Source organism: Carya illinoinensis, chromosome 2 (assembly GCF_018687715.1).
Source record: "Carya illinoinensis cultivar Pawnee chromosome 2, C.illinoinensisPawnee_v1, whole genome shotgun sequence".
Lineage (NCBI taxonomy): Eukaryota > Viridiplantae > Streptophyta > Magnoliopsida > Fagales > Juglandaceae > Carya > Carya illinoinensis.
The window spans coordinates 26483963-26498692 of NC_056753.1; the positions used below are offsets into that span (position 1 = coordinate 26483963).

The 14730-nt window shown below is 33.4% G+C and overlaps 1 protein-coding gene across 1 annotated transcript; it reads right to left on the reverse strand.

The window, feature by feature from the left end:
- Positions 1-1169: 1169 nt before the first annotated feature.
- On the reverse strand, positions 1170-10876 carry LOC122300573 (cysteine synthase, chloroplastic/chromoplastic-like). Its single transcript, XM_043111328.1, has 10 exons — positions 10435-10876; positions 8013-8122; positions 7475-7532; positions 6964-7227; positions 6015-6152; positions 5728-5779; positions 5540-5619; positions 4604-4663; positions 3967-4047; positions 1170-1477 (listed from the first exon to the last, which is right to left on the reverse strand). The coding sequence occupies exons 1-10, from the start codon at positions 10684-10686 to the stop codon at positions 1385-1387; spliced, it is 1188 nt and encodes a 395-aa protein (XP_042967262.1). The 5' UTR covers positions 10687-10876; the 3' UTR covers positions 1170-1384.
- Positions 10877-14730: the final 3854 nt, after the last annotated feature.

Consider the following 14730-nt stretch of genomic DNA (forward strand, 5'->3'; position numbering starts at 1 on the left):
GTTGGACTACCGCGTTGGAATATGGTCGAAAACAGTTGACTAGTTCTCATTCATGCATGATATCTCTATCTTTAATAATCAAAGAAATTGCCTTATTTTCCCAATTAATTAATCACCCTCATAAAGTACTTTTCCCATACCATTCTTTTTCCTTTTCTGTATAAACGTGAAAACAAATACACACGTGCGTAGGAGTAGAAAACATCCATGTGAATTACGATCAATCATTGGTTGGGAAAATAAATATTGTTACATTGTACTTCCAAATTCACACAATGGTCGTCCTCTTCATTATTCAATTGGGAAACACCTTATAAAGAAGCTAAGCATTCTTTTGAAAAACACTAAGGACTCGTCTGGAAATTCAAACATTACTTAAATAAAAATATATTTTAATTTTAAATTTTCATCTTCTTCATCTAATCATTACAACTTTTTTAAATTTTTAAACAAAACACAAAAAATAATTGAACTTTTTCAAATCCTAAAATAAAAATTAAATCGTAATAATATTTTATTTAATTTTTTCTTTTTTTCTAAAATCCCATAAAATATCTAAACTCAAAATATTTTACTATTATTCACTGTTTTTTTTTTTTTTTATCTCAACTTTATATTTTCACAATTTATAAATCGAGGACACATTTAAACTTTTGCAATATTAATACTCGAGAATAAAAAATCCACGTCAGTCTAGTATGCAATGTTCCAGTCTTCCATTAGCTGACATGTGGCATAGTGTATCGCATCAATCAATTTAAGATTGACACGTGACATTAACATGCCACATAGCAATCCTTCTCATTAGTTTTTTAACGAGAGACTGATAGAAGTATGTAATTATGAGTTTTTCTTCTCAAATATTAATGTTGCGAAAGTTTCAGTACCTCAATTTATAAATGTAAAAACTCAAGTAGGATGAACCACCTTGGTCCCACCATTTGTTTACTTCATGCGAGAAATAGAAAGAAGATGGTCACTTCATCCACTAGTTTTCAAGTTCTTTCCCATTGTTTTCTCGTTGGCCATGCCTATAAATTCTCACCAAGTTTAAAAAATTACTTTCACGTGTTTTCATATCATGCTGGAGCAGTGTAATTTATTCAATGGTGAGGACTACAACAATGTTGCAACTTTTAAAGGCTGGAAGTAGTAGCAGAGTATCATGCTTGGAAAAATGGGGACTTTTATTCTGTGTATTGAGAACCAATGTAATTGACTAGAAGAAGAGATTCAAGCACACCATCCACTGGGGTACACAATTTCCAGGCAATTACCATTCATAGAGGAGCAAACCAATCGCAGTTGTTAAGACTCAGATCACATCTATGGTGCACACTACGGATGATAGGGCAAATGTGAAGATACATAGAAAAAACATGATTCAAGGCTCGGGTTGCATTTTCTCACATTCTTCCCTGATCGACTGGAAAAGAACAGTGGACAGATATCGTTCGCCAAAGCTGGGAAACACAACCTACAAGCATTTTGAATTTCCCAAATTAGTTGAGAGATATGGCAATGAAGACAAGTTTTAGAACTAAATAAAATATTTTAACAGCATATTCCCACAATAGCTTCATGAGCCCCAGTGCCAAGAAGAGAACAAAGAATCCGAGCATAATTGCTTAAACTACAAATTGCGATTCATGATGTGTTAACTATGGTACTTTAATCAAGGGGGTCCCTAGTCTTTAACTACTTCTCCCTCTTTGGAAACAAGTTCATACGAAAAACACGTTAGATTGCATGGCCGCAGAACATCATTCCATTAATGAAGAGAACAAGCTGACCTATTACAGCCACGAAAGTACTTTATCAGTTCAGCAAGCTGCCATATAAACAAGCCTGAACCCACAGAGCTGAGCAGATTCACATATGACTGACCCATTTTTTGTCCCAAAACAACCATATGTACTACATTTAGAATACATTGTTGATAAAGAATAACTAAAAATGGAACTATCAGTGAAGTATGTCAACAGCAGTGCAAAATCTTTCAAAGATGAAATGGGCCACCAAAAGCTAAATGGGATGCTATTTAGGAAAGTCAGTCAGGCCCCTGAAACCTGACTGATGACTTTGAGTGGTTCCCGAAGAGGAGTATTGGTTCATCCAGAAAGTTCATTTTTCCAACTATGCGTTTAATTAAAGCAACCTATGCATGCCCGCACTTCCTAACACTTGTTGCAACCAGGAATCCTAAGTGTGTTTAATTTCGGTCAACAGCCGGAAAGGATATTGTTTTACTTGTTATTCCTGCTAGGACATCTTTGTTGGGAATTACTTTTAGGACTATTCGGTTGAAAAAATTCAGTTCTACATCTTACAGGATAAAATGAAAACAATCAGTGACAGCCACTTCATATGTCTAGAAAATATGGTAAATAATAGAAGGTGACACATACAAGTTGCTACAAAAGGCTAGAAACATAAATGCACAAGCCTAGAGAGGTTTAACCATATGGACTTTGAATGCAAGTCTTAAAGCGTAACTCTAGTTCTCTGATAAACAACTACAGTCTATGTTTTTCTGGTGTGAAAGGTGCCTCCAACAACCAAAGCCTAAACATAGGCATATTAAAATCACCTGCCAGCTTAGCTATCAGTCCAGCCTATACCCAATATCCACAAGTCAGGGTCTCCCCACCCCCAACCCCCCCCAAAAAAAAAAAAAAAATCTAGCAAATAAAGAATAATTAGTAAGCATGCTAATCATGGTTGTTAACCCATTTAGATGGAAAAAACATGTTTATGATATGTATCTGACAGTCCTCTATAGACACAGATCCATACGTGTTTGATGAAGAAAGAGAATAGCAACTTCACTCTAGTCTTCTCAACAATGTAAATGAACCTATTTAGATATTATTAAACTATTCAAGATCCTGCTCGATGGCATGCTTCACTGAAACTTCATGTTACTCAAAGCATCGATCAGAGCACTCTTATCATTTGTGTCCGGATCGTGTAACTGACAAATGCACTCCAGACATTTACCAACACAAGAGTTTTGACAAAGTACAAATAGTCACACATACCTAGTCAGTGACAAGTTAGCTACAATACCATTCCAGCACATGCACATACTAGTGTGAATATTATTAACAAGCTTTACTAGGCTCGGTCTTGCATGGGTAATGCCTAGGAAGGTAATAGACTTGTTGTCATGCTGGAAAAGTGGTACGGGGTAATCGCCACATTGCAGCTGTTTGGAAGATGGTGCCTCTATGCTTAATGTGGTGCACATGGAATGAAAGAAATAGTCGCTGTTTTGACAATAGGAAACGCTCTCCAGAGGGTTTTAGGGACTTTTTCTTTCATATATTGTTGTTTTGGGCTTCTTCCATTGTTTTGAATGGAATGAGTTTTAATGACTTTTACGCTACTTTTCATAGCATGTAGTTTGTAATTAGGCTCTCTTTTGTATACTTCCTGTGTACTCGGGCTTTGCCTAATTACGTGGATCAATAAAATCTTTCTTACTTATAAAAATATATATATATATATTATTAACAAGGGATCAACCTGTCTTGCAAGAATGCTGGATGGAAACTTAGATTTAGCTTTATACTTGACATTAATCAAAAAGCTCACAACAATTTTCTTACCATAGGAGCATTATCCCCACCTCCCCCACCAAATTCAAAAATAAATAAAGACGTAACCAAAAAAAGGAGACCGTGTATAGCTTATGCTGTTAGACAAGGTTCAGTAGTAATTAATCATTTAGGACAATCTCTGTTTCCTCAAAAAGTTTTATCAATGGTTCCACTAGCATGCCTTGTTACCTAATACCAGCAAACTCATGGATTCCATGTAACTCTTTAACAATGGAAGTGGGTTTTTATTGCCTAAGTGATGTTACAATTTTCCACAGTGGGTTCATTTCATCTTTCTAATGCTGCAGCTCACTGAAGATGGATTACATTTCCCACTAGTTTCATTTAGAAAAAAGGGACATACCGCAATGAGCTTCCCTGCATTCTCAGGTCTCTTCCCAACCTTCAGTGCAGCAGCAGCTGCTGCCCCAGAAGAGATCCCCACCTGATTAGTAAGGAAACCATGTGAGGAAAGAACGATAATTTAGCATACAAGTACATGCATACATACATTAATACATAAATATCCAGCCCCAGTCATGGATACAAACACCTATTTTTTAATAAACCTGAACATATCGTCTCTCTCTCTCAAAACATAGACAACATGCCACCACTTCCAATCACTATGAGCGAGAATGTGCTATTTTATCACAACTGGATGATACTACAGAATAGAGTAAAAATAACCACGTGCCACCTTAATTTATATTAAATTCTGTTGGTCATTTTCTGATTAATTAAATACAACTGACCTATGGGTAGGTTTGCAGAAGTACAGGATTCATCTAATTGATTACTAAACCTAATATGAAAGACTATCTGTTCAATCCTTTTGTTTTGGTTTCATCTCTCTTTTTTTCTGATCAGAACAAAAACTTTAGATCCTAGGGCATCGAAGGGAACGCAGAGGGGCGCATGTCTACACCAGAGCATACTGTCCCAATTTTTTCTTCATCTGAAATTTTAATTGGTTGAAAAGATTAACAAAAAGCACTAACCAACAAGCCTTCCTGGAGTGCTAACTGCTTTGCAGTTTCAACAGCTTCTTCACTAGATATCTGCCAAATTCACAGCATATGAGAAATGAGTAATGGTAAACACACAAAAAAGTTGCATTTATGATAAATACTAGACGATAAACTCTAAGCTTAAATGGGATTTCCTCTCCTTTTTTTTTTTTTCCTTTTGCTTTTGAATACTGCCGTGGCAAGAAGAACATACTAAAGAAAATCAACATGTATGTGTATGACTAAAGGTGGCCCATATTCATGTATAGGCAAAGCCGTAATTCCTATGCATCATGTTATTGAACATTTATGTACAGAAATAAAGTTCTATAAGATTTATTAGACACATCCAGTCTTAATTTGCCTGACAAAAAATGACCATATCTAAGGTACTGTCAGCTGCCTTGCATAGCAGCAACAAAGATAATTTTTTTTTTTTTGATAAATAGCAACAAAGATAACTATCAATTGACAATATGATATGTAACTATTTTTTTACCAGTAATCAGAATTATATTTAGAATTGCAAAAAGCATGGCCCAAGTACAATTATGATCTGTGATATAAAAATAGGCATGACCTGAAATTTAGCATTTATGAACATTACCATGCCAAACAAACTGGAATCCATTTAAATAGTTTTCACTGAAACAAGAATCAATTGTCACAATGGTAGAGAAATGCAAGATTAAGAATTTTTTATTTTAACATATATTTTTCTTGTAGGTAGAAATTTTCATTTTAGCAGAATCAAAACTTCTAAAGCTCAGAACAGCAGAAGTCCCATCACATGGTCTTTGGGTTGTCAACTATCCATGGGTTGAGGAGATTCCAAAACCTCCCTAGCAAATAAAGTTGGAAAAAAAGCATAAGATAATCAAATTGAAGGAGCACGGAGCACCACATATTCTAGAAATAAGATTCGACCTCTATGACTTCATCAACCAGTTCTTGATCCAAATTCCTGGGCACAAAACCAGCTCCAATTCCTTGAATTTTATGAGGACCTGCATTTGAATGGTAATATAAGAATAAGTAAAATAAGTAATAATTAGACACTATTAAAGATAATTAATTTAACTGATAATAGTCAGAAAGCTTATTTGTTGTCTTACCAGGTTTTCCACCTGAAAGTATGTTGCTTTCTAAAGGTTCTATGCCAATTACCTGATAAAGCATGGGTCAAATGAGAATGCTCAAATAGAATAAATAAATAGCCAGGTAAAAGAATACATCCTTTTTCTTTCAAAGCATTTTTTCCACTATTAAGGCAACCATATACCACGAAACCCATGGAACTAACTCTCCACGCCCGCCATATGACTTATGAAAATAAGATAAATGCTTCTTTTTTATTGGTAAAAAATAAGACAAATGTCCTATAGGTTTGACAATTTTTTACCTTTATTTTAGGATTTTTCTGTTTGAGGAACCGGCCAACACCAGAAATGGTCCCACCAGTTCCAATGCCTGCTATGAATATATCCACCTTGCCTCGTGTATCTTCCCAGATTTCTGGTCCAGTTGTCTCATAGTGTATCTGAACGTGCAAAACGTCAATTTCTAAATTGTATATCTCACTGTATCGAAGGCGACATTATATAACTACATACAAGATCTCTAGGACAAAGCATTATCCTAATAGCATGAACTTCTGTAGTAACTTTATCTAAAATAACAATCATATCATATTTCTGGCTGCCTAATAATTGACCAAAACCAATAATTTTCTCCCATTTTAAGCAGGTCTGGCATCATTTACATCACTATTACATATTTCATTAGTAAATAATCATTCATCATCATCATCACCTTCTTTAGGTGATTAAGAAATAATACTGTCCAAGAAAAATGTAATCAGGAAGTTGTCGCTTAGTTATCACTGGTGGCCATTTAGAATGGACCCTTGACCATTCTACCCATGCAAGGTGGTGTTTTGCAATGCTATATAGAGACCTGCAACACTAGCAAGATAGTACCATAATGTTGATAGGCAAATATATATTATATATAGGGTGTACGGTGATTGAAATAATTTCACAAGTCCAAAACACGAAGAACTCTTAAAGGGATCCTACAGTCACTTTGTTAACCATATGCATCCCCAAAGGCATTTACCCGCTAGAACTGCAAAGTCCATGATTTTGATATACAACATAAATATATTTTGAATATATGCATATATCTGGCATCCTCTCCCCGGTTACATGAGTTTTCTCAACCTTTGTATTCGATATACATTGAGTCCATGGCCGCAAAGTAGCGGTACAAAGCAATGAAAGAATAGAAACAAATACCCAAAGATAATTATAAGGTGTAACAAGTCATGAGTGGGTACCGTGACTACAAACCTTGGGGTTAGCAAGATTGTCAAATTGCTGAAGCATGTAGGCATTTGGTGTGCTTTTCAAAATCTCTTCAGCCTTTTGAACTGCTCCCTTCATTCCCTTTGCTGAATCAGTCAATACAAGCTCAGCCCCAAATGCTTTCAAAAGAACCCTTCTTTCTAAACTCATTGATGCTGGCATTGTTAAGATGAGTCTATATCCTCTTGAAGCTGCAATAAATGCAAGACCAATGCCTGTGTTTCCACTCGTTGGTTCAACCAGAATACTCTACAAAATATATGAAAGGAAACAACTATCTCAAAACAGTAAGCTATGCAAGAGAGACTAAGCGAAATTCGCATAGTGCAGGTGAGTTAGCATTGAATGTCAAGTTAATTGTTCTTGAGGTTGCCAATCAAGGAGCCTTGTTTTATAAGAAGGAAAAGTTTCAGCCTAAGTTTCAAAATGCCAAAAGCCATAGGGTGGTTCTGTTGTAATAAAACTCCACCAAAATGCATGAGTTGTATCTACTTACCTTTCCAGGTGTTATCAGTCCTTTTTGTTCTGCATCAATTATCATACTGTAACCAATCCTGCAGCAAAATTTCAGAGTGCTTGATTAAAATATTAAACATCAGTGTCTATAAGTCTGATCCTGAGTTCCAAGGACAGAAAACTAGGATATTAGCCTTTCAAATGGACCAGAACATACGATTCTCATAGTAAAGTAGACACCTTTTTGAGCCTGAAATACAACATATGGGTCCTAATTCACTATAACTGACTATATTAGCTGTCTAAATTGGGCACCTGTTAGGGCAGAAAGCTACATTTTGGGGGGAAAACCCACATGATCAGATAATATGGACAATCAGAAAAATAGACTTCCTCGAAGTCCTAAAAAACTTCAACTATTTATAGAAAAATACCAAAAAGCTGTAATTAATAATGATATGTCCAAATAACTCTCAAAGTAGGCCATTCAAGCTGTCTATTCTATCCTCATACCTTGTCACCACTACAACATGCTTATAGAGGTTTAATACCTAGGGTAGCATTTTTATCTTCCTTACCTGTCCTTGACACTACAACATGGCTCCATGATCTCAAGCTTGGCAGCAATATTGGCTACAGACCCCTTCACAATGCTGTTCAGGTAAACCATTGGGGTTTTTCCAATTAACTGTGTCACAATGCAATCAATGCAACATGTAAGTAAGAAACTGAATGACTACAATTGGTGCTTTGATAGATGGATATAGTGAATAGAATAGAAGAGAGCAACAGGCTTTCTACTTATAGAAGTTTTGAACCTTGACAAATAGCTATTGCTTGCCACTAATGTAACTTATTTTACCACCTTACAGTACAAGATTGTGGTTCATCCCTGCCACATTGCTCTGTATCATGCAGTAAAGGTGTTGAAAAGAGCTTCATGGCAAGATCAGCCTGAATAATGTCAAGACACCTCAACCTAGCTATGATTGGAGATGCTGGCATTCCCTAGAATATTAATACACTTGTTCTGGATGTTCAATTATATATACTCAGTTTCATGAGAAACATTTCAGAGCAAATAGATATGGTCACAGTACCATATAAGTCAACATCTAAATATCATTAGAAGCACTTCTTTATGACCTCAGATGATAAGAAAAAAAATTGAGAAACCAATTTCTGACTTTTGAAACGTAAAAGAAACTAACAAGACGAGCATTCTACTCTGCAGATAGATAACGACACTCACAAAATAGTTTTGTTTCTGATCTGCATAATGAACATAACTTCAAAAAAATCATTGAAAGCTCTTCAAATCTTGATGATCCTTACATTATTCATAGATTGATTTAACCCTGAAAGTGGCTCAAGCATAGCAAGAATGGACCTCGTTGTCAAGTTAACACAAGGTATCCATTATATATGAAGTTTTTAGAAATCTAAAAACTTCATTTTTACTGGAGTAAATTATTATCATAATTTATTTATTTTATTTTTTATGAAAATGTCTTTTAAGTGAAAATTATTGCTCTTATTTATCTTTCTAAAAAGATATTAATGAAAGAAATGACCCACTTCATCGTTTACCTATTCGCTTTTAAAGTGCAATTCTGCCTAAAGTAGGAGAAGCCGGGATCAAAAATAGTACATCCAAAAAATTTCACATTAAAGGTTTAAAGAAGCTTTCTTCTTAACAACACACATTATTATATTCTAGAATTCGTTTTCAAATATAAGAGTATCGTACTGATGCCCCCCTGCCCCCATGAATTCTTGAAAACACAATTAGCATCAGTAGATTACATTTTTTTCCCATTTTTATTGGTTAGTTTCACCACTGGGTCTCCAACTCATGCCTTCACCCAACAACCTATTCTTACAAGGTGAGGAGATATGTTTGAGTTGAGCTCATTTGCCTGAGAACCAGTTAAAAACTAAAATCAATAAAAACATTACACCTATAAAAAAAAAAAAACACAAAGAACCTTTATCGTTGTGATATAGTCATTGAAGCTGAATACTGAAACTAATGTAAAAGTTAACTGGACCAACAATATCACAAAGTACCCCAAAATTCAAAAGATCCACATCTAAGTTGGCAATTTTAAAAGAATAAATAAATAACAAGTAAAACTACATTCTCATCATATTTTCAAAATTAACTTTAAAAAAATATCAACCCACATCATTATCTCATCTATTATTCCAGAGATCATCAATTATTCTCACCAAAAACTCAATAAAGTAACATAAGAACTCGCCCTTTTTACTGGTCAACATAACAACCAATTCAAAATGATTTTAAAAAGCAGTAGTTTTCATCCTCATTCGCCAGTAAATTCACCCCCAGACTTTGCTACAATAATTACAGCAACAGTTCACCTTATCAATGGCCACAAAATAATACTAAGATTCAACGATACTATATAAATATATAAGTTCCTTCCAATTACTTTTTCAAATTCCATGCATGAAATATCTGCCAATTCCCCATTCATATTCTCACCAAATCAAATGACACACTTCATATTCTAAAAATTAACAAAAAAAATAAATTGGCGGATTCGAATGACATTTACATCAATATTGAAATTTCCGAATAACAAAAACAACCAATTATAATTTTCTTGATAAGTAAAACAGAACAACCAACTATAATTACAATGAACTATGCAAAAAAGAACACGAATGATACTTATAAAAAAATAATAATAAAGAACACGAATGACGTATTCACCAACTCTAAAACGTTCACTAATCAGCAGGAACCAATCGATATTCTCCAACTCAAACTCTCAAACGTCAATAAAGGAGAAACAATCCACCACACAATTCCTACTAATAGTTCCTAAAAGCAACATAATTATTCACATTAGTAACATACATCTCAGAATCAGCCAAAAATCCAATTAAAACGGCCAAGAAGCCAAAAAGACCCACTTCATAATTCTCAAATTTATCTTCAAGAATAAGAAGAAATGGGTTTTTTTATCCGACCTGAGTAACATCCTCGGCAATGTTTAGACCTTCGATCACTGTTGGGGGCTTCACAGAGACGGCCTTGCACACGACAGAGCAACCTGAAGGCAGCCTCCTGCTGCCAAAATTCTTGTTCCTCAACCTCAAAGACATAGCCTGGCCCACCCAGGCTTGTTTCAAAGTCCGAGAAGAGTCCGCAAAGATCTCAGATTTGGAGTTGCAAAGAGAGGGTGTCAGCGGATTGATCAGAGCAGCCGAAGCAGCAGCCATTGTTTGTCAGCACTTTTTGCTCTTCTTCGAGAGGATCTCTTCGTTGACGTCTCTTGTTGAGACTTGAGAATGAGAAGAAGAAGAAGAAGAATAAGAATAAGAATGGACAACGCAGAACTCAACGATGACTTTGGTAGTAGTGAAAGAGTTTTGGGTCGTTTCGGTGAGAGAGTGGCTGCGTTTGGTTCCTCGAATCCTCTAAATTCATTTCAATTCATATTATCCAATCATTATAATTTTTTTAATTAAAATATACTAAAAAATTTAACTTTTTTCAAATTTTAAAATAATAATAATATTAAAAAATAATATTTTAATAATATTTTATTCAACTTTAAACTTTTATCTCAATTCAATTCAACTTAATATTCAAACCGATTCAATGGATTATTTTTAATTTTTTAAAAATATATATATATTCATCATCGTATTTCTTATCGTCTTTTTATCATCTCATGATATGATATTAAATGATAAATTTACAAATAAAATATAATAAAATAATTTATAATTATCTAATATCACATCATAAAATAATAAAAATTAAGATAAGATGTAACATTATTGTTTTTAAAATATTATGTGGTATAAACAGGCTTTGACTATTTTTAAATCGAATGGTTGAAATTTTATATCTAGACTTCCAAACTCCAAGTACTTTGGCGCTTCGAGACTTTCTTCACAAAATAACAAAACTCGTTGATAAAAAATATTAAAAGTCCATAGAAATAATATTTGTAATTTTAAAATATGTAAATTTTATATTTTTTTATTTTAAAAAATTAATATATTTAAGATTTTCAATAAAAAAAATGTATTTTCTTTTAATAATAAATTTCTTTTTTAAATAAATATAGGAGATTTATATATACAAAAACCGTCTCTGACGTTACTTAAAATACAGTTATAAAAAGTGTTTAAAATAAGTCTAAAATTTTAAAAAATGATTTATACAATCGTAAAGATTATGTAAATATAAGGTACTTTTTATAACGTACTTATACTTTATTTTAAAGTATGCAAATATAATCATAAATGTGCACAAATATAGAATATTCTATTTTAAAAAATCTAAATAAATATGATATTATATATATGAAAAAGTCTACTTTTTCATCCAAAAGATACTTTTGGCGTCGAAGAAGAACCAATGGATGAGAAAAGCGGTTACTCTTCGTAGACAAAAATATCGAATTGACAGCTAATACGTTGGTTGAACTGAACTGGTGGGCGTCAAAAATCTCAATTTTCTCCCGACTTTTGAGTGAACCATAACACATGTTTCTTCGTGAATTTAGGTCCGATTTCATTGTTCTTTGGAAACAAGTTCTATTTGTTAGGTAATACCTAGAGTTAATCTTTCCACAGATTGTTCTGTTATTCTATAAATAATAGCCTCTAATAATAGTGTGTCACGTACACATTCACCCTCTCAATCTTGTACTGTAGTACAGAGGAAGAAAGAAACCCCCTCCCATGTCTCCTCACTCTCTCTCTAAAAAAATGCCTAGACAACCTCCACCGAAACCTCCCCCCCCCCCTCTCTCACAACTATGAATAACCAAGGTTGATGAACTTCATCACTCCTCAAATAGAACAGGTAAAAACCTTGCCCCCAAGATTCGAAAACAACTGCACTGCATAAGCAATCCTAACTAGGTCAATCTAAAAACGGTCTAAACAAGGGCAATCTTTGTAAGCGACAATGGCTTGCCAAACATGACAAGGATAAGATTGGACTCTAGATTCAGCTTCTACAGAGAAACGAACAAAATTTCCAAACTGACAAGAAAAATTGGATAAAAGGATACTTGAGTAGAACCAAAGGTAGAGAATGATGAATGAGAACTCGAAAAGGACGATTATTTTGAAAATGCAGTGGTCCTTGAAAAAGGTTCGAGTACATCCCAATGGAAAATGGGGAGGGGTGTTGTCAAGATTCTAATTAATTAAATAGCAAGAATTTGATATTTTAGGTAACAAAACCTCCAATTTGCAAATTACTTCAAATACTGTGCGGGTCGAGAATGGAGCTAAAGAGGATGGAGACAGACAGCGCGGTAGTGGGAAGAGGAAGATAGAAAGGAAGTGAGAATTAAATTGCATACCAATATAAATTGCATATGATCGAGATAAGAGACGTTGATGTAAATTGCGACAATTTGAAGGGGGTGCACTGGTCTAGTTTGGAGTTCCTTCGCCGGTGTGACAGTCATACAACGTGCAGCAACGGGGTGTAGTCCATTGAAAGAATTTGTTTATTTTCCATAGGAGAAAAAGAGATACACGGGTGTTTTGTTTTTGCTATCCTGTGATAAGGTGCAAAAAGTTACCATGAGGACTCCTGATCTGGCAGCTTTTTATTGGGTGCCAATAAACTCAAATAATACGAGATATCAGTCCAAAGAGGAACTGACCTACCTATTCTTCAAATGGACTCTACGTTCCATTTTTCATTATTTCATAAATAATTAAAAGTTTATATAAATATATACAAGAAATGATTGTTGCAGTTCTAGAGTATACAAAGTCTCGTGTATACCCTTTAAAAAAAAATAGAGTCCACACCCTTAGACTATATCTAACATTACTCAATATATATATATGCACACACGCATATTGGGATGCATGTATTACAAAGTACCTTATGCCCCTCTCACTGGAAAAGCAAGTTACTGAAGGAAAGTAAGGGTGAACACCGATCTAACCAAAGTCGGAATCCCCTAAATCTAACTCCAATTTTGTCAAAGTTCAAATTCAAGCTCCAAATCTAATTACGACTTGTAAGAGGGAAGTTAGATTTGGATTTTTTTTTTTAACTTTATATTTAGCCCAATTTTAAACAAGATATTTTTTTAGACTTTCAAATTTCAAATTTACTAAAAGTATAACCAAAACTCTTTGGACAAGATCAATAAGATGTCTCTGTTAATGTTCATTCCACATCAATATTTATAGTAAATATTGAATTATAAAAAAGTATCAACAATAAATATAATAGGAGTGTAGCAATAAATTAAAAAAACCAAATATTTAAAAGTAGCTTTGTTTGCCATATCAGGAGCCAGTGTCTAACTTATTTACAAGTTATTTATACACTAGGCTTATTTCTATTGTCTAATTATATATTATTATACTTCACTAAATTAGTATTATGTATTATTAACTTATTATACTAAACTTGTTGGCTATGTCAATACCAATGTATAATCTATTTGTATACTAGACTTTCTAGTGCCTAATTAAATGGTATTATATTTTAATAAATTAGTATTATATGTTATTAATTATTATATTATACATATTTCAATAATAATGTCTAAATTATTTATATACTTGATTATATATGGAAGTAATACTATAACTTTTACATATACTAAACTATTCTTAATCTATTTATATTATAGTATAGGTATATTATTTTATAAGAATTAACTTATACTAGTATATTATTGAATTTAACTATATAAATTATAGTTATATAACTATATTGGTATATATGATTAATAAATAGATAAATGTGTATTTTTATAATAAGTAATATTATATACCATACTTTCATTCCACTGTATAAAATGTGGTACATTTATTCACTATTAAATGATAAAAAATATCCAATAAAGAATCAATCAATGGTGATAAATGTGGCACATATTATATAATATGATGAAAGTACGATGGTAGTATGGTGAATAGAATTTTCCATAGTATATGTACAATATCAAAGTCAGATTCAAAGTTAGAGTCAGAGTATAAAGTCGAAGTTGGTCTTGTGACACTTTTGACTCTAACTGAAAAACTAAAAAATAATTTGACTCCGACTCTGTCTCCGTTTTGTCAAAGTTGAATTTGAAATCGAATTTTTGGACTTTTGTTTAATCATGAAGGAAAGGAGAAGCTCTGACTTCTCTCAGCTCTCTCTTCTTCCGTCCTGCTCTGAATTTGACCTTCTCTTAGAGCATTCTTACTGGATTTTTCATCCTATTCTTTAAAATGTATTATCAAATCTACTTTTTCTATTTTACATTCTGATTTTTACAATAT

Coding starts and splice junctions, on each gene's coding strand:
- LOC122300573 (XM_043111328.1), bottom strand. CDS start 10,686: ATGGCTGCTGCTTCGGCTGCTCTGATCAATCCGCTGACACCCTCTCTT. Junction 8,123..10,434: donor TTGCCGAGGATGTTACTCAG/GTCGGATAAAAA, acceptor ATTGTGACACAG/TTAATTGGAAAAACCCCAAT. Junction 5,780..6,014: donor AGAAAAATCCTAAAATAAAG/GTAAAAAATTGT, acceptor ATGCTTTATCAG/GTAATTGGCATAGAACCTTT.